The sequence below is a fragment of the Xenopus laevis genome, chromosome 4S (genome assembly GCF_017654675.1).
Source record: "Xenopus laevis strain J_2021 chromosome 4S, Xenopus_laevis_v10.1, whole genome shotgun sequence".
In the NCBI taxonomy this organism is placed as follows: domain Eukaryota; kingdom Metazoa; phylum Chordata; class Amphibia; order Anura; family Pipidae; genus Xenopus; species Xenopus laevis.
The window spans coordinates 85041034-85067267 of record NC_054378.1 but is presented as its reverse complement, the minus strand read 5'-3'; the positions used below and the strand labels follow the sequence as shown (position 1 = coordinate 85067267).

Genomic DNA, 26234 nt, shown 5'->3' with positions numbered 1-26234 from the left:
GTAATGTAAAGCAATGGAAATGTAGTGTCAGGGAGTGCAAGAAGTTTGAATAGTGCTGTTTGCCTCATGGGGCCACATCTGCTGCTGCTGCTGGTGGAACAATTATACAGCTCAAGGCTGCAGATAAAAGTGACGCCGTATAAATAGACTTGACTCTTCCCTTTTCCTCACATTGTTATCTATTTTTACCAGATTCCCTCCCGCCCTCTCACATTGTCTATGGTACATGATGTTTTTCGGATGGAGACAAGAGGCAGCTCCTCAGGCTCAAGTCAAGAGCACAAACCCCCTCCTTTTTGTTTGGTGGCGGGAGCTGTGAGAGGGTGGGGGGAGCAGTGTGCGTCACTCTCAGGCTGTGAAAACATCTGCGCCGGCGGCGTCCCTCAGCAGCAGCAGCAGCACTAGGAGAAGCCGGAGTGTGGGAAGGGGGAGGCAGTTGTTCGGCAGCAGCATCTCCAGGCACAGGAAAGCGGGTTATGATTGCAATGGCCGTGCTGCTTGGAGCATGACCAGTCTGGATCTCGGTAAGTGTATGGGGGGGGGATTCATGTTCCCAGTACGAATCGGACCAAAAGTCCTGGATGTTGGTGTACTTGGTACTCTCCACACCACCCTGTTCATCACTTCCTTGCTGGTGCCTGCGGGAGCTGTACATGAGGAGCCCAGTGGGGATTTTCCAGTAAAGTGATAGCCGGGCCTTTAGCCCACGTGCTTTTGTGCTCTTACAGTAAGTGACCGTGGGACCTTGGTCTCAGCTTCCCTCCCATAAGCTGCTGCTGATTCCCTGATCCCACAACGTCCTCACGTACTGTGTCACCTTGCAGCCACTGCACCCATCTACTCTGGCCACACATGTTTGTATCCCTTCAATGCATTTATAAACCCAACATTAATGACTGGGGAATAATGTTATAGCTATTGCTGACAATACTTACAGTTCTAGTCTGAACAGTGGGTCCATACTGTGTATATAATATGTTTAACTTACATTTCATCTGATAATAACACATATATAGAGTAGAACCCCCATTTTACGTTTTTCAGGGGACCAGAAAAAAATGGTGTAAAATCTAGGAAAATGTATTATGCATAATATTTAGGTGGGACCATGAAACAATAGGGATGCACCGAATCCAGAATTCGGTTCGGGATTCGGACATTTTCAGCAGGATTCGGCCGAAATCCTTCTGCCCAGCCGAACCGAATCCAAATCCTAATTTGCCTATGCAAATAAGGGCGGGAGGGAAATCGCGCGACTTGTCACAAAACAAGGAAGTAAAAAGATATGCATATGCAAATTAGGATTAGGGTTGGGTATTCGGCCGAATCTTTTGCGAAGGATTCTAGGGTTCGGCCTGATCCAAATGAGTGGATTCGGTGCATCCCTACAAAACTACAATGTAAAATGAGGGGAAACTTAAAATCCGGGGATGTAAAATGGGGGTTGTACTGTATAGATCAAGCACCCCCTATAAGTAGCCCCTTTTAAACACCATATTCGGTAGATTACGAGCAGGCACCAACGTCTAAACTCCCACTTCCCAAGAGAACTGAAACACTTGTGTTAGCTCAAAAGCAGGTACATTTCCAGGGATAGCCATTTTTATTAGGGTCCATGGGACTTATGGCCAAGTGGGAAATGTGAATTCTTCCAAAGCTACAAAATAGAAGGGATGAATGAAAGGACTAAAGAAGCTGTGCCTGCTTCCCAGAGCTTACAGTCTAAATCTCTGGGTTGTGGGAAGAAGCTAAAAACAACCTTGTTAAAAGAAAGGGAATTTAAAAAAAACAAGCAAATGTTTGCAAACGTTTTTTTTGTATTTCTTTTGGGAATGCAGTAAAAAAAAAAAAAAGATTCTCAATTTTAGCTCATATTGTTAAATAGTTTTTTTTTTGTTATTGCAATATCTAATGTTTATCACATTCTTCCTAAAATGCTGTCTCCAAACATTCTGCATTCTTTTACCTCTGTGCTTTCTGCCATTTGTGTATGTGCAATCCAAATTTGCAGGAAAAAGACCCAAAGCATGCGTACCACGCTCCTAATTAGCAATTTTACAGTTTAGGAATAGAACTGTTTTCATGTGGGGCAGGTTTGCACACATTATTTAGGATAATTGCTTTGGAGAATACCATGACAGTAAATATTCTCTATGAGCTTTGACACATTATACAGGTATGTGATCCATTATCTGGAAACCTGTTATCCAGGAAGCTCTGAATTACAGGTAACCCCTTCCATTTTATCCAGTTACTCAAATTTTCAAAATTATTTCCTTTTTCTTAAAAAAAAAAGCAGTACTTTTTACTTGATTCAAACTAAGATATAATTCATCCTTATTGGAGGCAAACCAAGCCTACTGGTTTTATTTAACATTTAAATGATTTTCTTTTTAGCACACAGTTACATACATAGCTACATCAGGTTGAAAAAAGACCAAGGTCCATCAAGTTCAACCCCTCCAAATGCAACCCATCATCCATACATACACACACTGGCACTGACCTCTCCTTACACTCACATAAATTATTTATACCTATATCTATACTAACTATAGATTTTATCACAATAGCCTTGGAAATTATGCTTGTCCAAGAAATCATCCAAGCAACTATTAAAGGGGTTGAGGTAACTTTTAGTTTGATGTAGAGAGTTGAATTCTGATTTGAGATTAGTTTAAATTTTTTATTATTTGTGGTTTTTGTTATTTAGCTTTTTATTAAGCGATCTGGTTGCTAGGGTCCAAATTGCCCTACCAACTATCCACTGATTTGAATAAGACACTGAATAGAAAAGATGAGTAATAAAACGTAACAATAACAATACATTTGTAGCCTATGGGTAAGGCCACACTGGGCGTTTTGGGGAGATTTGGTCGCCTGGCGACTAATGGCCTCGTCTTTGCAGCAACGCCTTCCCTCGCTCTTTGCGGCAACGCCTTCCCTCACTCTGCCCCAGCTAAAATGAAAAAAAAAAACGCCGGCGCTAATCACACGCGGCGATTCGTTTTCTGAAGTCGCCCAAAGTATCCTCGTTAGGCAACTTCGGAAAAAGAACCACCGCGTGTGATTAGCGATATCGTTTTTTTCTTTTAGCCGGCGCAGAGTGAGGAAAGGCGTTTGGGGAGATTGGTCACTGCAAAGACGATGCGATTAGTCGCCAGGCGACCAAATCTCCCCAAAACGCCCAGTGTGGCCTTACCCTTACAAAGCATTTGTTTTTTAGATTAGGTTATGGGCTCCCCATTTGAAAGCTGGAGAGGGTGAAAAGAAGAAGGCAAATAATAAAAAAAACTATTGCAAAATAAATAATGAAGACCAATTGAAAAGGTGCTTAGAATTATCCATTCTATAACATACTAAAAGTTAACTTAAAGGTGAAACACCCCTTTAAGGTATGGTGATCCAAATTATGTTAGGATCCGTTATAGGGAGAACCCCAGGTTTTAAGTATTCTGGATAACAGGTCCTATACCTTTATTCAAAATTAATGGGCTATCTTAATTTAATATATTATATATATGTACAACAATTTTTCTTATATGGGCATGAAAAGAACAGCGCTCTTTGCTCCTGTACAGGAGTGTTGATTTGGAGATTTCTAGAGACGCATGGGCAATACACTATATTGTGTAGCTCTGGTACCACAGAAGTTTTGTATTTCTAGAACCTAACAGGTCTTCTCCAATCAGGGGGGCATTTTATGAGCATTTCAACCCACCACAGCTTTTTAAATACAGTATATGCATCTTTACTTGTCTTTGTACAATATAACCTTGATGTCTTGCAAACACAAAATGGATACCACTATTTCTCATGGATGTGTTTGATTGCATAAAGTATATAAAACGTGAATAAAATTAATTTGCTTGGCTCTAGCTCTTATCACAGTTTATCTCTCCTACCACTGTGATTAGATATTAAAGCGATTAAGTGATGTTCCAGCTCTCTTCTGTAACCGCATTTACAGGCACTTATGATGGAGATGAGGTTTTTTTGACTGCAATCATTAGAAAGGTTCCTGCTGTGAATCAATATATTACTCAAGTTCATCCACAAAAACCACTAAACAATCTGCTGTACTGAATTAGGGTATCTATAATCTTATGGATTCTTTTATTTATCAGAGCACTAGACTGCTTTCCATGGTGCATGCAGCCATTTAGGTGCAGGTATGGGACCTTTTATCCTGAATGCTTGGATGAGGGATTGTGCTGTAATTTGGATCACCATGCCCTAAGTGTATTTAAAATCATTTAAACATTAAGTAAACCTAATAGGACTGTTTTGCCTCCAAAAAGTATTTATTATATATTAGATGGGATCCAGTACAAGGTACCATTTTATTTTTACAGAGAAAAACAAAATCACTTTTAAAAATGAGAATTATTTTCTTAAAATGGAGTCTATGAGAGATGACCTTTCCGTAATTCGTAACTTTCTGGATTTCGATTTTCTTGATAACGAATCCCATACTTGAAAAAAAAAATGAAAACCAACATCAAATTATTCAGAATATCAATGTCTATCTCAGACATGGAGAGATACTGACACCAGAAAATAACCTTTTTTTTGTATTTGTCATAACATTGTTTTTGAATGCTAGTTATAATTTTGCTGTAAAAGTTTTTGTGTGATGCTTTTACATTACCTTACTTGCCCCTGTGTTCCTCTAGGAGGGGGCTGCCATATTTGTGCACCAGTAGTCTCTTAGCATTAGAAACTGACAGGCTGAGAACAGACAGTCAGGTTTAGGAACTTCAAGTAGCAATTACTTACAAAATCAGAACTGTTAGCGAAAAACGATCAGCATGACCCATGTAATGTAGATTAATATTTTAAAAAGAAATTTTTTTGTGTCAGTATCACTTGAAGCAGCAGTGTCCAACTTATGGTGCACTTACTTAACTGGGAAAACTTGCATAGTCGTTAGTAACTGGGGAAAGTGTAGTCATTAGTAGCTACAACACCAAACCATATGGATCGTGCAACTGAAATATAGGTTTTGTTGCGTAATGTTTAAAAGTACATAAAGCCATCTGGCATTTGATGGGGAAGCAAGTTTCTTGGCAGAAACGGGCATTTTGTTGCAAGAGAGGCAGTGTTGTACATGACAGTAGGCCATATTTTCCCCAAGAATCTGAAATTTGTCTGCTTCTACATGCTTCCCAAAGTCCACATAGAGGGAAACCCGGGAAGGCCAATTATATTAGGAACAAGTATATTGACTGAACACATCTCAGGTTGGGTGGAAAATATCCTTAAGCCTCTGGTCAGAAGGGCACCAAGCTACATTCAGGACACCACAGATCTCCTGAACAAACTTGCCGCTATGGGACATTTGCCAGAGGGGTGGAGTCCCAATACACAAATATCCCTCATAATGATAGAATTCTGGCATGTCAGATGCACCTGCAGCAGCACAACATACCAGAACCAGTTATGTGGATGGTGGAGTTTACCCTCACTCAACAGGTTTTCATTTGGCCAGGGCATGTACTTGCAGCAGATGGGAAACAATGGGCTGCCGATTTGCACCCCAGTATACCAGTCTTTTCATGGCTAAATTGGAGGAGGTGTTCATGTCAACCTCTGATACCAAATTTATGGATTACCTTCGCTACATTGATGATAATCTGAACAGCAAGTGAAGAGTACCTCCTATCTTTCCATAGGAACTACAGCTCCTTCCATCCGCCATTAAATTAAAACTTAACTTCTCCAAACAGTTGGCCATATTTACCCCAAGAATCTGAAATTAGTCTGCTTCTACATGCTTCCCAAAGTCCACATAGAGGGAAACCCAGGAAGGCCAATTATTTTAGGAACAAGTACATTGACTGAACACATCTCAGGTTGGGTGGAAAATATCCTTAAGCCTCTGGTCAGAAGGGCACCAAGCTACATTCAGGACACCACAGATCTCCTGAACAAACTTGCTGCTATGGGACATTTGCCAGAGGGGTGGAGTCCCTATACACAAATATCCCTCATAATGATAGAATTCTGGCATGTGAGTTGCACCTGCAGCAGCACAACATACCAGAACCAGTTATGTGGATGGTGGAGTTTACCCTCACTCAACACATTTTCATTTGGCCAGGGCATGTACTTGCAGCAGATGGGGACAGCAATGGGCTGCTGACTTGCACCCCAGTATACCAGTCTTTTCATGGCTAAATTGGAGGAGGTGTTCATGTCAATTTGTGATACCAAATTTATGGATTACCTCCGCTACATTGATGATAATCTGAACAGCAAGTGAAGAGTACCTCCTATCTTTCCAAAGGAACTACAGCTCCTTCCACCCCACCATTAAATTAAAACTTAGCTTCTCCAAACCAGAAATCAATTTCCTAGATGCTAAAATTCATATAAAAAACAATACCCTTGCAACATCCATTTACCGAAAACCCACAGACAGATGCACATTTCTCAGAAATGATAGCTCCCATCCCAAACATATAAAGGAATCCATAGTTTACAGACAAGCAATAAGATATAATCGTATTTGCTCAGACCACATTGATCAGGATAAATGGCTCTGACATGACAGACAGGCAAATTAAGAGGCCAGTTGCTACATGAAGGGAAAATCTTCTAAGATACAAACAGAGAAACAACGACTGTATCCCCCTTGTTGTGACATATAAAGCTGGCCATAGACTCAAAGATCTGATCATACGAATCGAGGATTCGTACAATTTTCAGACCGTGTGTGGAGAGTCCCGTCATTTTTCGTCCGGCAGTAATCGGTCATTTGGTCGATCGGACAGGTTAAAAGATTTCTGTTGGCTGCCGATAATATCTCTGCATGTATTGCTGATCTTACGATTTTCAGAGGGAGACTGTCACTAGCTTTGGTCGGACATAACTTTCGTACGATTGCTGTCAGGGGTAGAACATTGACTGATCTGTTCTTTTGTACTTTATTTGATCGGAATGGTTAGTGGCAGGTTGGGAGATGGGAAAATCCGATCGTACGTTGATTCGTACGATCGGATCTTTGCCTCTATGGCCAGCTTAACCCCCATTTTTATACTTAAAAACACTTTCATTTTCTGGTGTTACTGTCCCTTTAATACATGATTTTACATTTGGCCATTACATTTATGAAATTGAATAAAACTTCTTTTATTAGATTTTGACACAGTGTACAGAAAACACAAGCGAAGCTCGAGAGAGCTATCCTGCTTTGGAAAGGCACAAGGTGTTAAACCAACAAGCATAGTTAATGTTTGACAGGGCTTTTAAGATTACCTTAAATATGGTCAATGTCAGAATACTGACAAGGACAATAGGAAATAAGAAATAGTCATGGTAGTAGATGTGTTGTTTATTAAACATCATATGTAGCAGAAACAAGTTACAATGTGCTTAACAATAATACAAGAAAGTAGGCACTTAAACAATAAATTCTAGGTTACAGACAGGAACAGTATGTTTGGAGGGCCCTATGTACAAGTAAAAATCTTAGGGGATGGTAATAAGTGACACATAGAAGCCAATATTTTGGGGTCAAGGAAAAACTACAATAACGAAACGAAAAGAACCATGGAAAAAAAGCATGACAGAATACAGTGGTTGTGTTTTTTCTCAGAGAAAACATGCACACGTGAGAATCACATTGTTGTATTCATTTTCAGTCAAGCTGTAAATCTGAAATTTTTATAGGAACAGTAACACTAAAAAATTAAAGTCTTTAAAAGAAATGAAAATATAATGCATTGTTATGCTGCACTGGTAAAACTGGTGTGTTTGCTTCAGAAACTCTTCTATAGTTTATATAAACAAGCTGCTGTGTAACCATGGGGGTAGCCATTCAAAGCTGAAAAAGGAGAAAATGCACAGGATACACAGCAGATAACAGATAAGCTCTGTAGAATACAATGGTATTATTCAGAACTTATCTTTTATCAACTGTGTACCCTATGCTTGAATGGCTGTCCCATAGCTACACAGCAGCTTGTTTATATAAACTATATTTGTGTTTCTGAAGCAAACACTCTAGTTTTTACCAGTTTTTAAAGAAGATTTCTATTGTTTATAGAAACACCCAACTTTTACTTGGCAAGTTTTTTCTGGCTATTTTTTTTTTTTTTTAAATTCTTTAAAAACTATTCGAAGGTTTTAGAAAACACTCACATGCAAATTATTTTTTCTATTTGCACCACGCTTTTTTCAAATAGAGTTCATCTTTATCTCAATAATCTAATACTTTGCGCACCTCAAGGACGATGTCAAGTTTGAGGTTGATGTCAAATTTTACTCGCTTTTCCTTCAAACTGGTAGCAAGAGTTATAGATTTGGATGAGTAGCATGCAGTCTTTCATTTAAAAAAAACATAGCGTGGCATGTGTCAGAAATCATTTGATTTGCCAACAGAAATCTAATCTTGCAGGCTGAATAATCATTTGGCCCTCATGCCATTAAAACATATATTAATGGGGTTTCCTAGGCATAACACCTGAACACCACCGAAAACAAAAGAATGCCTTCACAAACCAAGCAATGCTGCTCTCAGTGAATGTAGATATATAGTGATATACTAATCGCCTCGTCTTTTGCGTGACTATCTCCCCGAACTGAGGGGAGATAGTCGATTAGTCGCCAGGCGACAAAATCTCCCCGAATCTCCTCGTTTGGCCTTACCCTATATTAGTATATGTGTGTGGACGCTTGTCCAAAATCTCATTCCAAAACCATTCCATTCCAAAATATGACATTTTGCACTGGAAACAGAAACACTGTTGGTGAGATTCACTTCCATTCAGCCATCAGAGAATGAATGATGTTGGCCGCTAGATAACCAAGAAAAACTACTCGGATCATTATTCCCTATTCACCTACTGTAGCATATGCCATTCCTAGACATGTTCAGATTGTTGGTGGTGAAGTGTAACTTTTCACTCCATACCATGTTTCCACTGATCAAAAGTTCGTCACTCCAAACAATGTGGCTATTGATCTTGGTGGTATTATTTTTTTTTTTAGCTTGAGCTTAAGTTTTTCCCAAAGACACACTGAAACAAAGCAGTGACTGTTAAAGCAGAGGATGTGCCAGTTTTCTGCACTATTTCAACAATCGGTGATCTCTTTCTGTATATCTGTGTGGGCTACAACTTCTCACAACTTAACTGTAGTTGCTGCTACATATTTCGACTTCACAATTAGAGTTGGATAGCTGAAGCATTCTTTCTTGCATGAACTTACTGAATCCTTCCCATCCCATCTATCAATACGATGCACACACTTTTCTCGTGGTCGTACTTGGTGTTGAAGATGTGGCCCCAGACCTGGTCATAACCTCCTTATATTACCCCTGTAATACCTCTGAGTACCTATACTCCAACATTTTTTCATTTCTTCTACAGCTTCTAAGATTTTATGTGCTAATAATCCATCTAACCAAATCCACATTAAGCCATTTTCCTGTCTCCTTCTTGGGTGTTCTCTGAAACATGCATTACATCTCCATTATACTCAGTGCTATTTAAGTGTTCAGAGCTCATATATTATTGAAACCAAAAGGAGGCACAGTTTTATTATACATTGTACATGTCAGACTTTAGGTGGGTCTAAATAATGACATATATGGAACTTAAACTGGATAGTTTGATCCACAACACTTGAAGAACCTAGTTTGAAGAACTGCTAAACACATCAGGACCCATTGCCGCACTGACTTATTCATTTGTATACTTATCCATCCATTTGTTTTTTACCTTCTTGCATTAACTTTGCCCCAAGACTCCCCATGGTTCATGAAGTGACAAAGCAAGAGTGGGATAGAGTCCAGACTATTCTGTAGTATAATGCTACTACTAATCAATAAGCCAAAGCCAATTTGACCCATTTTTATATTTTTTAAATAAACAAAACCAAATAAATAAAGGGTGTTGCAATGTATTGTTTTTTTTCTGTTTCATGGACAGATACAGAGACCAAAGAAAAATGTATTTCATATACTGCATGCTTTTAAGAGTTTGTTTGTGAGTATCCATCACAAAGTAAGGCAGGACCACAAGAAACTGTGTATGCATTATTACAAGTATAGATCTATTATCTGCAATGCTTGGAATCTTGAGTATCCCAGATAAGGTATCTTTTTGTAACTTGGATCACCAGTCTCTACGTCTACTAAAAAAATTATTTAAACATTAAAAAAACGAAAACAAAAAGACTTACTTTACCGGTGGTAGGACCCATAGCAAAACATACTTTTCTGTCCTTAAGTTGTTGTTGAATACAATTAAAATGTGCAAGTAGTTCAATGTTGGGCACCACTGATAATTAAATGTTTTTCATGTTTACTCATTTCTCTGTTTTCTTACTTAGAACTGCAGCTCTAATGAGTCTTCTATGTTTTTGTTAAAGGGCAAATCTTGGGCAAGGTGCACAGTACTCATATACAATGGAGCCCTAAATGTAATCCTTGACAAGGCAGGCCTTTGTCTTATGGTGCTTTCTTACACATATTCTTCTATAGCTTCCTTTGTATTCATCGCCACCAATACTAGGCAGTGCAACATATAAACTAAGGCACAACATTTTGCTCTCCATTCTAGCCCCCATATGCAGTAAAAGGCATTAAATTTGCCCAAGTCCGGTAACCAATAACCACCAATAAGATGTTTCCAGCATCGGAGTGGTGCACAGTGCCACATTACAAACCATTTACCTCCTCCTGCAAAAGGTCTGAAGAGCATATGAAACAGGTCTGAACAAGTCTGAAAAAGGCATGCTGTGTTTTTCCTGGTATCTCGCTGGCACAGTCCTATTCTGGAAATTTAATATTTTTAATAGGTTGTATCCTGATTAATTGCTATGTGTTATTACATCTGGACAATCTTAATTGCTTTCATTACGTAATGCCACTAGGGCTCCACATGAGAGGCAAAAGTAAAACAAACAAAAAAAAAATCAGTCTTCTTTGCCTCCGTTATTTTGCAGTTTAAACCTTACTCCATACTTCATTCCTGAGGCTGACCATCCCCTTGTAAGGTAAGGCAATATGTTGGCACTCTAAAAATACATGGTAATAATAATAATAGGTAACGGTGAAGGCAAAAAAGAGCTATTTGTTACAATGGAGCTTAAAGGAGAATTTGACCCTTTAAGAAATAAACCCGTACCCCCCACCCCACATAGACCTCCCTCCTCCCCCCAACCTAACTACAGCCCCCTGGGGAAATGCCCCATACTTTATACTTACCTCTGCTCAGTTTCTGGCATCTGAGTTCCACGCAGCCATCTTACGGGTCTTCGTCTTCATGCCGATCTCCCACTCAGCTTGCCAAAGGCCCAGAAGATGGCTGTGTGGAACTCGGATGCCAGAAACTGCCCAAGGGGTAAGTATAAAGTATGGGGCATTTCCCCCGGGGGGGGCAGTTATGCTGGGGGGAGGAGGGAGGGGGGTCTACCTGGGGTGTGGAAGGAGGGTTTATTTCTTAAAGGGTTGAATTCTCCTTTAACCAAACAGATCCAAAATGTCACTTGTGGAATTACTTTTTATCATGTATATTTTTAATTAAAAGAAAATAAAGTGCCTGAAGCAGAAGGCTTGTTACTGGTGAGAGAGGTCCCATTCACACAAACAGGATATAGCCATAGGAGCTGCACAACAGAACTCATTCACAGTTCTGGGTCCATGTTTACCAGCTAAGGGAACACTGAGGGGCACATTTACTTATCTCGAGTGAAGGAATAGAATAAAAAATACTTCGAATTTTGAAGTATTCTTTTTGGCTACTTTGACCATCGAATTGGCTACTTCGAATCAAACTATTCGAACTAAAAATCGTTCGACTATTCGACCATTCGATAGTCGAAGTACTGTCTCTTTAAAAAAAACTTCAGCCACCTAAAACCTACCGAGCATCAATGTTAGCCTATGGGGAAGGTCCCCATAGGCTTTCTAGCCAATTTGGGATTGAAGTAAAATTGTTCGATCGATGGATTAAAATCCTTCGAATCGTTCGGTTCGAAGGATTTAATCGTTCGTTCGAACGATTTTTCCTTCGATTGTTCCATCACAGGAAATGTGGTAAATCCTTCGATATTCGAAGTCGAAGGATTTTACTTTGACGGTCGAATACCGAGGGTTAATTAACCCTCAATATTTGACCAATAGTAAATGTGCCCCTGACTGTCTCCAATGGTTCATTAGCGAAAGATTACAGCCATGACTCTTAACTAGCTATAACTGCTATATTATGCATATATCATTTTTCAGTTATGGAATAAATCAGAAATTCTAATTTCACAGAATGTGTACCCTTTTGGTTCTGGTTCATCTTTGTAGGGCCCAGTTATATCTATCTGGGTGGGGACATCTTGGCCTAAATGAAAATCCAAACATTGTCTTAGAGTTAGTTTCATGGGTTCTATCAACCCTGTAGAATAAGCAGTATACATTAAAAAGGGTGAGGATTTTGAGAATGTAGGCTGGGCTATTAATATCCTAATTTTACAACTTGAAAGGGACATGAAACGACTCCATATGAGTTGGTCCTTTGAAGGTTGCTAGATTTCATAATAGATCTGCTACAGTTCATTAAATTCATTAGGAATAAAACATTTTATCTTTGTAATTCTGCCTTTCATTGCTGTTGTATTCTTTTACTTTTTTTTCCCATTTCGTTTAGTGAATTGAAATTTTCTCCTGTCTGAGGGATTTATGTTTTTTTTATCAGCAGCTGTATAAGTAATTTACTTTATCTTTCCATTCCAGTTTAGTAATGCGGCTGATGAGTGTTTTTCTAGAGCTATCTGTTGAATACATCTCAGGACATTGCAATAAGTAGGATTGAGCCCCCAGCCTGTTGTTTGAAATGACTTACTGTTACTGTTTAGGAGTAATATCAACATTTACTTACTGGTTAAGAAGTATACTGAATTATCCCTTAAGAGCATAGTATGTGCTTTTTTGTGCTTTTTCCTTTATGGCTGTTTATAGTTATTGGCAGTTAGATTTGCTTTGTGCTTGAAGTCTGAACTGGAAAATAACTTTTTTTTTGGGGGGGGGGGATAACTACAAACACAGAGTTAGGCACAGTATGGTGCTTTGGAATCCTATTGGTGGGCCAGAATAAAGCTAGGAGGTAGGCATCAATTGAGGTGGTTGACCACATTGAGCATTAAAAAGTAGATTTTACACCGGGTACTTAGCAGGAAAGATCAAGATGTGCCTGTCTGTGACCACCTTATAGAGGTTTTTCACCTTAATTTGTAAACAAAAAAGGATGTCAACTAGTTGTAGCTGGTTAAAGGTCTGCAATTTTTCAGAATTGCTCCATGCCTTAATGTTAAATCACCTTATATCCTTATAATCTACAGTTTTGTCATTTTCCTATGGGACCAAACTGTAAATTATATATAGTGAATAAACTACTCCCTATTGTAAAATATATAGTGAATAAAGTACCCCCTCTTGTAAAATATAAGGATATTATAAGTTACCGAGGAGTTTCATGACCATATAAAAACACGAGGCCGAAGGCCGAGTGTTTTTATACAGGTCATGGAACTCCGAGGTAACTTATAATATCCTCATATTTTACAATTGGGGGTACTTTATTAATTATAATACACAAATTTTAGTGAGTCATGTGACAGAAATTACATCACTACTCACCGTTTATAACTGATGACATCAGAACTCACCGTTTATAAGGATATAATTTACAAGATATTCATGGCTTTTGTGTATTATAAGGATGTTACAAGTTACCGAGGAGTTCCATGACCATATAAAACCACGAGGCCAAAGGCTTCTAATATCCTCATTTTCCAACAGAGGGTACTTTATTTATTATAATACACAAGTTTCGTTGGGCCATGTTACAGAAATGACATCACTAAGCTCTGATTACAACTGATGACATCACTAAGCACTGTTTATAAGAATAATTTACAGGATATTCATGGCTCTTGTGTATTATATCCTTATAAACGGTGCGGATATCCGTGCGATCCCTTTTTAAGATAGAGAGTGCACTTGCCCCCAATAAGGAATTACAGGAAAAAAATGTAATCAGTAAGTGGCAAAAGCAAAACAGCCATAACCCTTTGTCTGCCAAGCACGTACACTGTAACGCTGGCAGGCAAATGCTCAGGCTGCCAAGAACGTTCTTTCTGCATCTGCAGCTTCTGCCGCCTCCACATAGAGTGGGCAGGAGCGGATTTCTCCTCACGGCGCCTGGAGGCCAGTGTTCTCCGGTGCCCCCTCTCTCCCATAGAATTGCACGCATGAGCATCTTTTCACACTGGAGCACTAAGCGTCTATAGCGCTTAGTGCTCCAGAACATCACAAACTACCGCTGCGGCTGGGCGGCATGCTGCCCCATAATTTATGCCGCCCTAGGACCGGGCCTATGCGGCCTCGCTGCAAATCCGGGCCTGAGAGTGGGGAGGAATAACAGACCCCTGAGCAATAAGCTGGGGGGCTGTCACGTCAGATCTGCAAAGCTACGCAGGTCTGACTTTCAAGTAGTGCATGTTGCGTCTACTACTTCCCATACATCTTCCTCCCTGCAGAACCGCCCACGCACTTCCTGCTGCGCAACAGCTCTGCATGATCTGTCTCCAAGGCCCCTCCAGCGATGATAGCGACTCTCCTGCTCCAAGAAACGGTAAGTTGCGCGTTTTTTACACACTGACATAGACTTACATAAACTTACATTACATTACTATACACTGACACTCACATTTTACAATTTTTTTATCTTGCACATTTATTTACATATATTTACACACTCAGACAACTTTTAGAAGTGCACAAACATGTATACACAAACTTTTTTTTTTTTTACTAATTCATTGTACTCTTATCTTTTGTTCTTTTTTACCTAAAAACTGTTTATTTCGGCAGCGTGACTATTGGATAATCTATTTTGGCTACTAATTACACTGTTGGGTCAGTTATTTTGTTATTTCATTGATTTACACAATTGTGGTTTTATTGTAATTTTATCCCTGCATTATTGTTCCTTATGTATCTTTAGTATAGTTATAGGTTTACTGGGGGTCTTTTTACAGTTTGGGGGACTTACGGCACATAATGCACAGTCGGGCTCTGTTTTTAGCAGCTGAGTGGGCCAGCTTGAAAATTCATATGCACATTTTTCATTTGGGGTCTGTACAAACCACATACTATGGTAAATCTATGCATAGATTTGAGTATCAAATTATTCAGTAGACCAATGACGTCCATATTTAAGTGATTTTTCTTTGTACGTAAAACATTGTGTGAGATAAATGCAGCAAACTGCAACATTTTTAGGGAGATTTTCAGAAATGTTGTATAAAACCCGTACGTTTAGAAAAGCTTTGCAGTTTGGTTTTGGGGGGTCTTTGTGCTGTTAGGAGCATCTTGTTGCACATAACGCAGTCTTTGTTCACAGAAGCCAATGAAAATTCATATGCACTATTTTTATTTGGGGTCCGTACATGCCAGCTGCTTTGGTTTATCTATGCATATTGGGCATCAAACTGTTCCGTAGAACCTTAGGCGATTTTCAGAAATGTCGTAAAAACCTTTATGTTTAGAAAAGCTTTGCAGTTTGGTGTAGAAAGACGTCTTTATCTTTGTTGGATTTATCAGAATGTGTACTTCCTAAAAATATATGGTTTTGGGGGGTCTTTGTGATGTTAGGACGGCCTTGTGGCACATAATACGCAGTCACAGGTCTTTGTTCACAGAAGGCTAATCGGCAGTGAGAAAATTCATATGCGCTATTTTTATTTTGGGTCTGCACATGCCAGCTGCTTTGGTATATCTATGCATATTGGGCATCAAACTGTTCAGTAGACCCTTGGCATCAATATTTAGGGTGTTATACAATTGTATGTAAGAAATTGGGTCAGATATGCGGCCAATTGCAATATTTTTTAGGTGATTTTCAGAAATGTAAAAACCGCTGCCAAATTTAGGAAAGATTTGCAACTTGATGCTTTGTAGTAGAAAGACATTCATACCCAAATTGGATTTGTGTACTTTCCGAAAATATATGGTTTTCTGGGGTGAACGTACTTTTTTCTACCTTTGCCCCCCCCCCCCCAAACTATGTAAATGTGTTGATTTTGCAGTACCTGAAATTACAGACCATATGGGGGGTCTACATTTTGGGGTCCCTACATGCCACGTGCTTAGGTAAACCTATACATATTAGGCATAAAACTGTTCAGAGGACCTCAGGCTTTCATATTTGGGGTGATTTGTTATGATACCTAAAAGTTTGTGGAAATAGATGCTGCATGGTGGAAATTTTGAGGTGATTTTTGTAAATGTCACCAAGATCGCCAAATTTAGGAAAGGTTTGCGGCTTGGTGCTTTGGAGTAGAAAGACATGCATACTCAATTTGAATTCAGGGCAATGTGTACTTTCCGAAAATATATGGTTTTATGGGTGAACGTTCTTTTTTCTACCTTTGCCCACCCCAAAATGATGTAAATGTGTTGATTTTGCAGTATCTGGAATTACAGAACTGATAGCTCAAATGGTGAGTCTACATTTTGGAGCCCCTATATGCCACATACTTAGGTAAACCTATACATAGTGGGCATCAAACTGTTCAGTGGACTCCTGGTGTTTTTTACATTAGTACCTAAGGGTAGGACTACACGAACGTTTTTGGGGGCGATCCGACGCAAGGCGACAAAACGCATGCGACAAATCACACATCCGTGTAGTCGTACACTTAGGATGTATGGAAGATAAAATGCTGTAGGAAGCTTTAAAGTAATTTTTCAAAAAATTCTGTAATTTCTATTAAAATTTAAAAAATAAATATATATATATATGTTAGGAAAGAATTGCAACTTGGTAGTTTGGAGTACATAGATTAAAGGGATACTGTCATGGGAAAAACCATTTTTTTCAAAATGAATTGGTTAATAGTGCTGCTCCAGCAGAATTTTGCGCTGAAATCCATTTCTTAAAAGAGCAAACAGATTTTTTTATATTCAATTTTGAAATCTTACATGGGGCTAGACATATTGTCAATTTCCCAGCTGCCCCAAGTCATGTCACACTACAGGTGAAGCACGAGTCGAGACCAGGGTGCTTGGCATTTGTTCTGGTGTTGGGTGCCGACCGTGACATGGAGCTTACAGTCTAAGCTCACAAATTTGGTCTGTTTTTTCAGGAACTAATTAACTGTATGTTGTGGGAAGAAACCCATGCAGACACACGGAGAATATGCAAACTCGTTGCAAATATTACCCAAGCTGGAAACAATCTCAGTACCCCAGCTCTGCATGGCAGATGTTCAACCACCATGTACACCAGGAAGTATTTTATACATGATTCACTGTATATATTCTGACATTAAATTCTGCACTGTGCGTTTGTTATTATATCCTTTCAACATAACCTGTGGAACTACTTGTGGGAACTAGAGCTGCCTCCCTTGTTCCTGTGAGAATCACTAAGAAGTACATTTCATCTCTGTACCATGTGCATCGTTTATTAGGAAAAAGGAATATATTTTTAGACTCTCTGCATCTGTCAAAATGAGTTGCAATTGCTATTTAGCCTACACACAACACTTTGAGATTATATTTTTATGGGAACCAGGGTAAAACATGATGGAATGGCTTTTCCTTTTGTTGTATGTTTTTGTAAAGCAGGGTTGACTGAAACATTGCCCCAAGTTGCTAAATGTATTTTGCATACATACATATTAAAGCACTGCGTATCTTGACAGCTCTATATAAATAAATGATGATGATGATGATACATACATATTTACATTTCTTTTCATATTTACACTAGGATAATACACTATCATACAGTTCCTACACTACTGGATAGCTGGTTAAGGTAAATTAAGCTCAGTGGTGGGCAGCCGGCTTCCTAATTATTCTCTTTCTCCTATTCACTTGTCTAAAAGACCCAGTCTTGATGGCCCCTTGATATTGTACATATCACTGCCAGTACAGTGAATAGCCAAGGCTGGTACATGTGTTTTGAGTAGCATTTTGCTGCTCGTTCTCCCTGCCTTGTATTATGAAGTCCCATTGTGGCCCATGTACTTTTAGAAGAACAGTAACACCAACAAATGTGTATTAAAGTAGTAAAAATGTAACATGCTGTTGAGCTGCTCTGGCACAACCAGTGTGTTTGGTTAGAAACTGTACAATAGTTTATATAACTAAGCTGCTGTGTAGCCATGGGGGCAGTCATTCAATGCTGAACAAATTAGAAAAGGTACAGGATACACAGCAGATAACAGATACGCTCTGTAATATACCGGTACAGGATTCTTACAAAACTTATCTGTTTTCTACTGTGTATTATGTGCTTGATTGGCTGCCCCCGTGGCTACACACCAGCTTGTTTATATAAACTATAGTAGTTTCTGAAGCAAACACACCAGTTTTACCAGTGCAAGGCAACATAACATTATGTTGTCATTACTTTAAACCACTTAAATTTTTTGGTGTTACTGTTTTTTTTAAAAAAATGGGGCTAGGCTAGCAGATCTATGGAAGGTTTGTACTTCTTTTTATGTTTCAGCAACAAAGTTTTTGGTTTGATATGGCCAAACCTTGCAAAAGACCCTTTAATGTAGCCAGATCCTAAAGTGATTTCAAGATGAATTGCATATCCGACAATAACACTTGTTTTCTTTTTGTTTAAGCTGAAGTTCCCCTAATTACTGAGTTGATTAGTGTTTCAGCCTAGGTATACACTCTAAGGGCAGAGACACGCTGCTATTTCGGGAGATTAGTCACCTAGCGACAAATCGTTTCTTCTTCGGGCAACTAATCTCTCCGAACTGCCTTCCCACTGGCAGGATGGCACTCGGATCGCTTCGGCTTTCTGAAGTCGCCCGAAGTTTCCTCATGAGGCAACTTCGGGCGACTTTGGAAAACTAAGCCCTCCGAGTGCCATCTCGCTGGCAATTTCCATTCTAGCCAGGGGGAAGGCAGTTCAGGGAGATTATTCGCACAAATAAGAAACGATTTGTTGCTGGGCGACTAATCTCCTGAAATAGCAGCGTGTCTCTGCCCTAATTGCTGACGGCTGGAGAAATGGGCACAGATTACTGTAACACCCAATAAGGATTAAATGAGGCAAAGCAAAAAGAATGCTGTAAACAGGAATGTGGCCAGTGTTCCTGCACAGACATCTTGGCTTTTTATATACTGTATAACTGCATGTTTATGTTACTTAGCCTGTATGTGTATATAACTTACAAAAACTGTCAGTTACATCTGAGCATGGTAATTGTCAGTAAACTGGACATGGAGACACCCCCCTTATTGCATATCATTTAGTTACTTGACAGGGCTGCCTATGTTGTTCTAAATCTGCATCCCTCACCCAGTAATGCCAGGAATGGCTGTTCAGCAACAGATATACAAGTCTGCTCTCCCGGAAATTAATCAACGGAACTTCTGGAAAGTGCTTCAACTTACCAGCTCCCACAATAAACAGTAACCTGCTATTAAGCTCAAGAAAAAAACTGCATGCTTGAGGATGATGACACTTTTTGCCAGCTCTATCTTGGAAAGCTTTTATTAGCTTTTCCTGTACAGCTTCAACTTGTAATGAAAAGTTGGCTTAGATCAGATCCACTGTGTGTGTCTGACGTTGTTTGCAGATAGGTGTCTCTCTGGCAGTGCTTACTAATGGGATCTTTTTGTACTTCTCGTTTGCAGAAAGATGATTCCAGTGACGGAGTTCCGACAGTTTTCCGAGCAGCAGCCAGCATTCCGCGTGCTCAAGCCATGGTGGGACGTGTTCACAGACTATTTGTCTGTGGTCATGCTGATGATCGGAGTCTTTGGTTGCACTTTACAGGTAAAAAACTTGCTTGTGTGAATTTTTTATGCACACACTATAAACACAGCTTAGGGCAGTGCTCTGTGTCTATTTTTTCTTTAATACTTGTCAGAAATGAGGGGATGCTAAACCCCAAAACACTACTGATTATAATAATTGGGAATCATTATCAGAAAAAGCAAACATACATGTAGCCACTAATGAAAAGCAGGTCACAGGGGAATTTAAACCAGTTTTATTTTTCAAGCCAGAATTAATGTAATTTTAAGTTAGGAAACAGTTGTTTGTGGGTTTATTTAATCTAATTGATTTATTTGGCTTTTCACTTCCCAATTTTCCCTATAAGTGAGCTTTGTCAACATAGTCAAATATATCTTTGTATTTTATGAATCCATACCACATATTAAAGAATGTAAAGCCGAGTACTTGTAATGTATATAAATTTCCTAAGAGAGAAAATGATATCACTGTATTACCATGATCCACTAATAAACTAAAAAGTTAACACTATGTGACTTGAAGGACTAAAAGTCCAAGCATTAGCTATTCTATACCCACAGAGACGACTAGGAGAGGAAACTGCAGGTTAATAGCATGTTTGCCAATATTCCCAAATAAAAAATTCTCAGCTTTTTGGCTTCTCTGTTAAGCTATTTGGGCCTTATTTACTGGCAAGATGTTAAAATCAGGGACAATCCTTTACATTTTTCCTTACAATGCAGTGTTTTGCTCTGAATTCTAGCTTCATTGCACTAGCTGAAAACGTAACCAAAATTCAATACAAGGCAATTTGGCTCAGATTTTTTGCTAGTTAATTTCTGGCTTTCAATAAAATAGGCATGTTGCAGCCATGAGCTGGTCTTCTATATACCTGCCCATTATGGCCTGCATTTTAGCGTGCAGAGACGCAATGCACGCTCACTCATGCCTTTGCTGCACTTTGCATATAGCACCTTCATGAACATGCATAACTACAACTGACACATTGGCATTGGATGCAAGACAATTTAGCCACAACCTCTTTGTTTATGACTTTTTAACATTCACAGCTTTAGTGTGTTATTAAACCTTGCACCCAGTGATTATAATCTCTTAATTGATACCTGATCTAAAAACAACACAGGCCCGAAGGTACTACTGTACGAATACTAGCAATGCACCAGATTCGGTTCGGGATTCGGCCAGGATTCGGCCGAATCCTTCTGCCAGGCAGAACTAAATCGGAATCCTAATTTTCATATGCAAATTAGGGGAGGGAGGCAAATAGGGTGACTTTTTGTCACAAAACAAGGAAGTAAAAAATGTTTTCCCCTTCCCGCCCCTAATTTGCATATGCAAATTAGGATTCAGTTTGGCATTCTGTCGAATCTTTCGCAAAGGATTCGGGTGTTCAGCCTAACATTTGGCACCCCCAAGTGATTTTACCTTTTCATTCTCCTTTAAGACCATGCTAGTTCCCTTAAAATTTAATGTGATTCTTGAGATAAGTTTAGTAAAGCTTAGTAAGTTTAAATAAGTTTAGTAAAGCAAATGCCAAATGTTCATGTCCTGGAAATAATAATACAAAAATAACAGTGGCTCATAGAATGGTTAAGCAGGGTGTTGGGAAAAGAAACAGAAGATATAAAAGTAGGCCACAGAAGATAAACCAAATGCAACAGAAAAATTATGTTAAAGTAGTGGGAAAGAAGGAGTGAAAATTACATTGCAAAACACAGAAAAGAAAGGAAGAGACCATAAAAAAATAAAGAAATAGTTTGCTAGTTTATTTGCTAGTTTATTAATAAAATACATCTTTAATTCCAATTAGCTATAATGTGTGCAGTGTTACAGATCTAAGGTTGTGAGCATATCAAGCTGAGTAATAAGACTGCAGAACATACCTTTATAGTTACTGTAACTTGGTGCATCTAAAATGTAATGTAAATGAAATGTAATTGATACTTGTTGTTTCGGTGCTTTAACAGAGTTTTGCAAATAAAATAGATGCAAGCAGCATGTTACATTATAAACCTAGTGTCACACAAGGTGTTCTCTCTGCAGTCGTAAATAGATTTTGGCACGACAAACACAGGTCGAAACCAGTCCTGTATGTGCTCTGACTGGTATGCACCATCAGGAATGGTATCTGTCTAATTCGGAATTAAATAAGTCAACGTTTGCTGATGCATAAAACAATTTGTGAGATACAAGATTATGGAATAATGGGCAAAATTCTTTCTATAGTACTGCAGCTGCAACAGGCTATATCCCCATGTGCAGGTTATGATGCAGCTCATACAAAGAACTGGCAGTGAGACTGTCTTTTATAAACACAGCCTTACCTCTATTGTTACTTTATTAGCAAGATCCTAATTTCTGGCATAATGTGTGTAGCACATTTTCAGTGTATCGTTTCTTGAAGTAAAGTGAAAAGATTTTGTCAAAATCACTAAATTATTATTATTAAGTAATGAGCATTGAGACTTCAGTAACAGTTTAGTGCATTTTATTCACATGTTATTAACAACTATTTCACTTTCCTTAAATTGCAGTGAAAAGGGAATTTTAAATCAATAAAAAGGGAATTCAGTCTATTAAGATATTTTATACATAAAATCTTTATACTTTTGAAATATTGGCAATGGATAGGCTGACTGATTCTTATTTACGATTTTTTTCCCTTTAAATCTAAACTATCCTCTTACCTTTCATCACAGCTGACACAATTCAAATGGACGTTCTGCCCTTTCCCAGTGGGATGTAGCAGCAGCATTTATGTGTCTTAATTAGACATACTCCCATATGACTGTGGCGTGGCCAAGAAAGATTGTTTCAATACACACTTGTACAGCTTAATCATCTGATATACAGGTAGAAATAATATAATTTTACCTGTATCTGACTATTAAGCACTAAGTGGCTGATGTTTGGGTTCCTTCAGAGGCATCAAAATGCTCTGCCTGAGCCAATTGACGAGCCAAACGATATCCAAGTCTTCTGCTGATATCAGTCGGCTGGTCTCCTGTCATACATGCACTGAATGTCGTACCAAAATTTGTTTTGTACGATAATATTGGTGCATGTATGGCCATCTTAACTTTCACATCATTTGTATGTACAAATGAGAGAGTATTAGGATGCAGGCTGCACCCTGTGGGAAGCAGTAAGGACAGAGCTGCCCTGTGCCCACTGATGCTGAATACTGAACTCCACGACAAAGCCTGACCATGGAGTAATGCCAGCTGAATAAGCACTAAGGGTTGTGCTCTTGCATTTCTTCGCATGGTTGTAATAAATCGCCTTCATTTTGTTGTGTACATTCTCTCCTACTGGATGTGTATAGACATTTCTGCCATTTCTTAAGGTCTTACAACAGTACGTATAGTGCAAAGTTCTACAGTTAATTCCATCTGAGCAAAGTAAAAGAAACTGGCTTGAATTACAAAAATAGTGTTTTAAAGAAGATACCCAGAAATCTGACAGCCGCTCATTACTCATTTTAATTGTAGAGTTTTTTTCTAATTTATTTATAAATCATGTCAAATATTTCTCTTTGTATTTTCTTTTTATTCAGGTCATGCAAGGCAAGATAATATGCCTGCCAAGAGTGCAGCCCATTCACAACGTTTCAGCCTACAATGGATCAAATTCTAACATGCCGCTTACTACACCAAAGCCAATAACACCTGGAACAGTGGAGATGAAGGGGTTGAAAACAGACTTGGACCTTCAGCAGTACAGTTTTATTAACCAGATGTGTTATGAGCGTGCTCTGCATTGGTACGCCAAGTACTTTCCCTACCTAGTCTTGATTCACACTTTAATTTTCATGTTATGTAGCAACTTCTGGTTTAAATTTCCTGGCTCAAGTTCAAAAATTGAGCATTTTATATCAATCTTGGGGAAATGTTTTGATTCTCCTTGGACAACCAGAGCCTTGTGCAAAGTATCTGGAGAAGAGCCAGAAGAAAAGGATAACAGAAAAAATAATCTGAACAAGCCTAACATAATCCAATCAACATTGGAGAGTCCTTTGGTAAAGACCCAGTCTCTGAAGTCAATACCTGAGAAGTTTATTGTGGATAAAGCTGCTGCAGGTGCTCTGGACAAAAAGGAAGGAGAGCAAGCAAAAGCCTTGTTTGAGAAGGTGAAAAAGTTTCGTATTCATGTTGAAGAAGGAGATCTTCTCTATGTCATGTATGTCCGACAAACCATCCTTAAAGTTCTGAAATTTCTGTTCATCATCGGATACAATAGCGCTCTTGTATCAGAAGTGAGGTTTACTGTAGAGTGTAATGTTGACATACAGGACATGACCGGATATAATCATTTCTCTTGCAATCATACAATGGCTCATCTGTTCTCTAAGCTGTCCTTTTGTTATCTATGTTTTGTGGGTGTTTACGGCCTCACTTGTCTTTATACATTATATTGGCTATTCTATCGCTCTTTAAAGGAATATTCCTTTGAATATGTCCGTTTGGAGACTGGCATCAATGATATCCCAGATGTCAAAAATGATTTTGCCTTCATGTTCCACATGATAGACCAGTATGACCCGTTGTATTCCAAACGCTTTGCCGTGTTCCTCTCTGAAGCCAGTGAAAACAAGTTAAAGCAACTGAACTTAAACAATGAGTGGACAGCAGAAAAGCTGAGGCAAAGGCTTATAACAAATGCATCCAACCGACTGGAGTTACAATTGTTTATGCTCTCTGGCCTTCCAGACACTATATTTGAGATAACAGAGTTACAATCCTTAAAGCTAGAAATTATAAATAATGTTATGATTCCAGCAACCATTGCTCAGCTTGACAATCTTCAAGAACTGTCCTTGTGTCAGTGTTCTGCAAAGATTCACAGTGCAGCCCTGGCATTCCTAAAGGAGAATCTCAAGATTCTGAGAGTTAAGTTTGATGATATTCGAGAGCTTCCTCCTTGGATGTATGGGTTACGCAACCTGGAAGAATTATACTTAATTGGTTCATTAAGCCCTGATGTATCAAAAAACATCACACTTGACTCATTCCGTGAACTGAAAAGCCTTAAACACTTATTTATAAAGAGTAATTTATCCAAAATTCCTCAAGGTGCTGTTGATGTTTCTGCCCATCTTCAAAAACTCTGCATTCATAATGATGGGTCCAAGCTGGTCATGCTAAACAATTTGAAAAAGATGGTCAACCTAACTGAGCTGGAGCTCATACACTGTGACTTGGATCACATACATCACTCCATTTTCAGTCTGTTAGCACTGGAGGAACTGAATTTAAAGGAAAATAATCTGAAGTCTATTCAAGAAATAGTTAGTTTTCAACACCTGCGCAAGCTTACAATCTTAAAATTGTGGTACAACAGCATTACACATATCCCAGTGGAAATAAAAAAACTAACAAGCTTGGAGAGGCTTTACTTCAGCCACAATAAAATAGAGGTTCTCCCCTCTCAGCTGTTTCTATGCCACAAACTCCGATACTTAGATTTGTCCTACAATGACATACGATTCATTCCACCAGAAATTGGAGTGATGCAGTCTTTACAGTATTTTTCAATTTCTTGCAACAAAGTGGAGAGTGTTCCTGATGAACTGTACTTCTGCAAGAAGCTGATCACGTTAAAAATAGGAAAAAATAACTTGTGTTCACTCTCACCAAAAATTGGCAATTTGGTATATTTGTCTTATTTGGATATTAAAGGCAATCACTTTGAAACCCTACCAGCAGAACTTGGTGACTGCAGAGCCCTGAAAAAGAATGGGCTCATTGTAGAGGACATCCTTTTTGAAACATTGCCATTCGATATAAGGGAACAAATGAAATCTGAGTAATGGACCTGAGCAAATGCTAGTCATTACTGGGCATTATTTAAATGTATGTACATGCTATTGTAAATGTTGTTGGTACATAGGTGGGCAGCATTCTATATTGGAAGGTTTATTATTCAAGGAAAGATTTAGTCTTATAAATCATTAAGTTCCAAGTCGAGGAACAGCTGTAATATATAATTCATTTTAACTATTACTAAAGGAGTGTAGGTAAAGGTGCTGTACCAGGTTAGCCAATCGAAACCTTCTAGCATAAAACTGTATGCCATGCACCATGGCATGCAGTTTATGCTCTGCAACTGCATGATCAGGTGGCGCAACATGCAGTGGAAGCCTGGTACTTTACCTCCTAATTAAAGGAGAACTAAAGCGTAACTAAAGAAGTAGGGCAGAAATTTTGAACATTATGTTTTGGGCTTCTATACCAGCACAAGGCAACCACAACACTTTAGCAGTAAAGGTATGTGCCTTCAAAGATGTAGTAGCCCCCCATGTTATTTTCTGCTGGTTCTCTGCACATGCTCTGTGCTGCTGTCTGTTACTGAGCTTAGGGGCTCAAATAGTAAATATAGGGGCCGATTCATCAAGCTCGAGTGAAGGATTCGAAGTAAAAAAACTTCGAATTTCGAAGTGTT

The 26234-nt window shown here is 38.8% G+C and overlaps 1 protein-coding gene across 3 annotated transcripts; it reads left to right on the top strand.

The window, feature by feature from the left end:
* The first annotated feature begins 207 nt into the window (after positions 1 to 207).
* LOC121393329 (volume-regulated anion channel subunit LRRC8C-like) lies at positions 208 to 26234 on the top strand. Of its 3 annotated transcripts, none has more exons than XM_041561530.1 (4): positions 208 to 524; positions 17149 to 17282; positions 19670 to 19811; positions 23350 to 26234. In XM_041561530.1, the coding sequence occupies exons 2-4, from the start codon at positions 17164 to 17166 to the stop codon at positions 25600 to 25602; spliced, it is 2514 nt and encodes an 837-aa protein (XP_041417464.1). In that variant the 5' UTR covers positions 208 to 524; positions 17149 to 17163; the 3' UTR covers positions 25603 to 26234. The 3 variants fall into 3 exon arrangements, with proteins under 3 accessions (XP_041417464.1, XP_041417466.1, XP_041417465.1); XM_041561532.1 differs by lacking the exon at positions 17149 to 17282 and adding an exon at positions 10954 to 11004 and having other exon boundaries at positions 211 to 524; XM_041561531.1 differs by lacking the exon at positions 17149 to 17282 and having other exon boundaries at positions 215 to 524.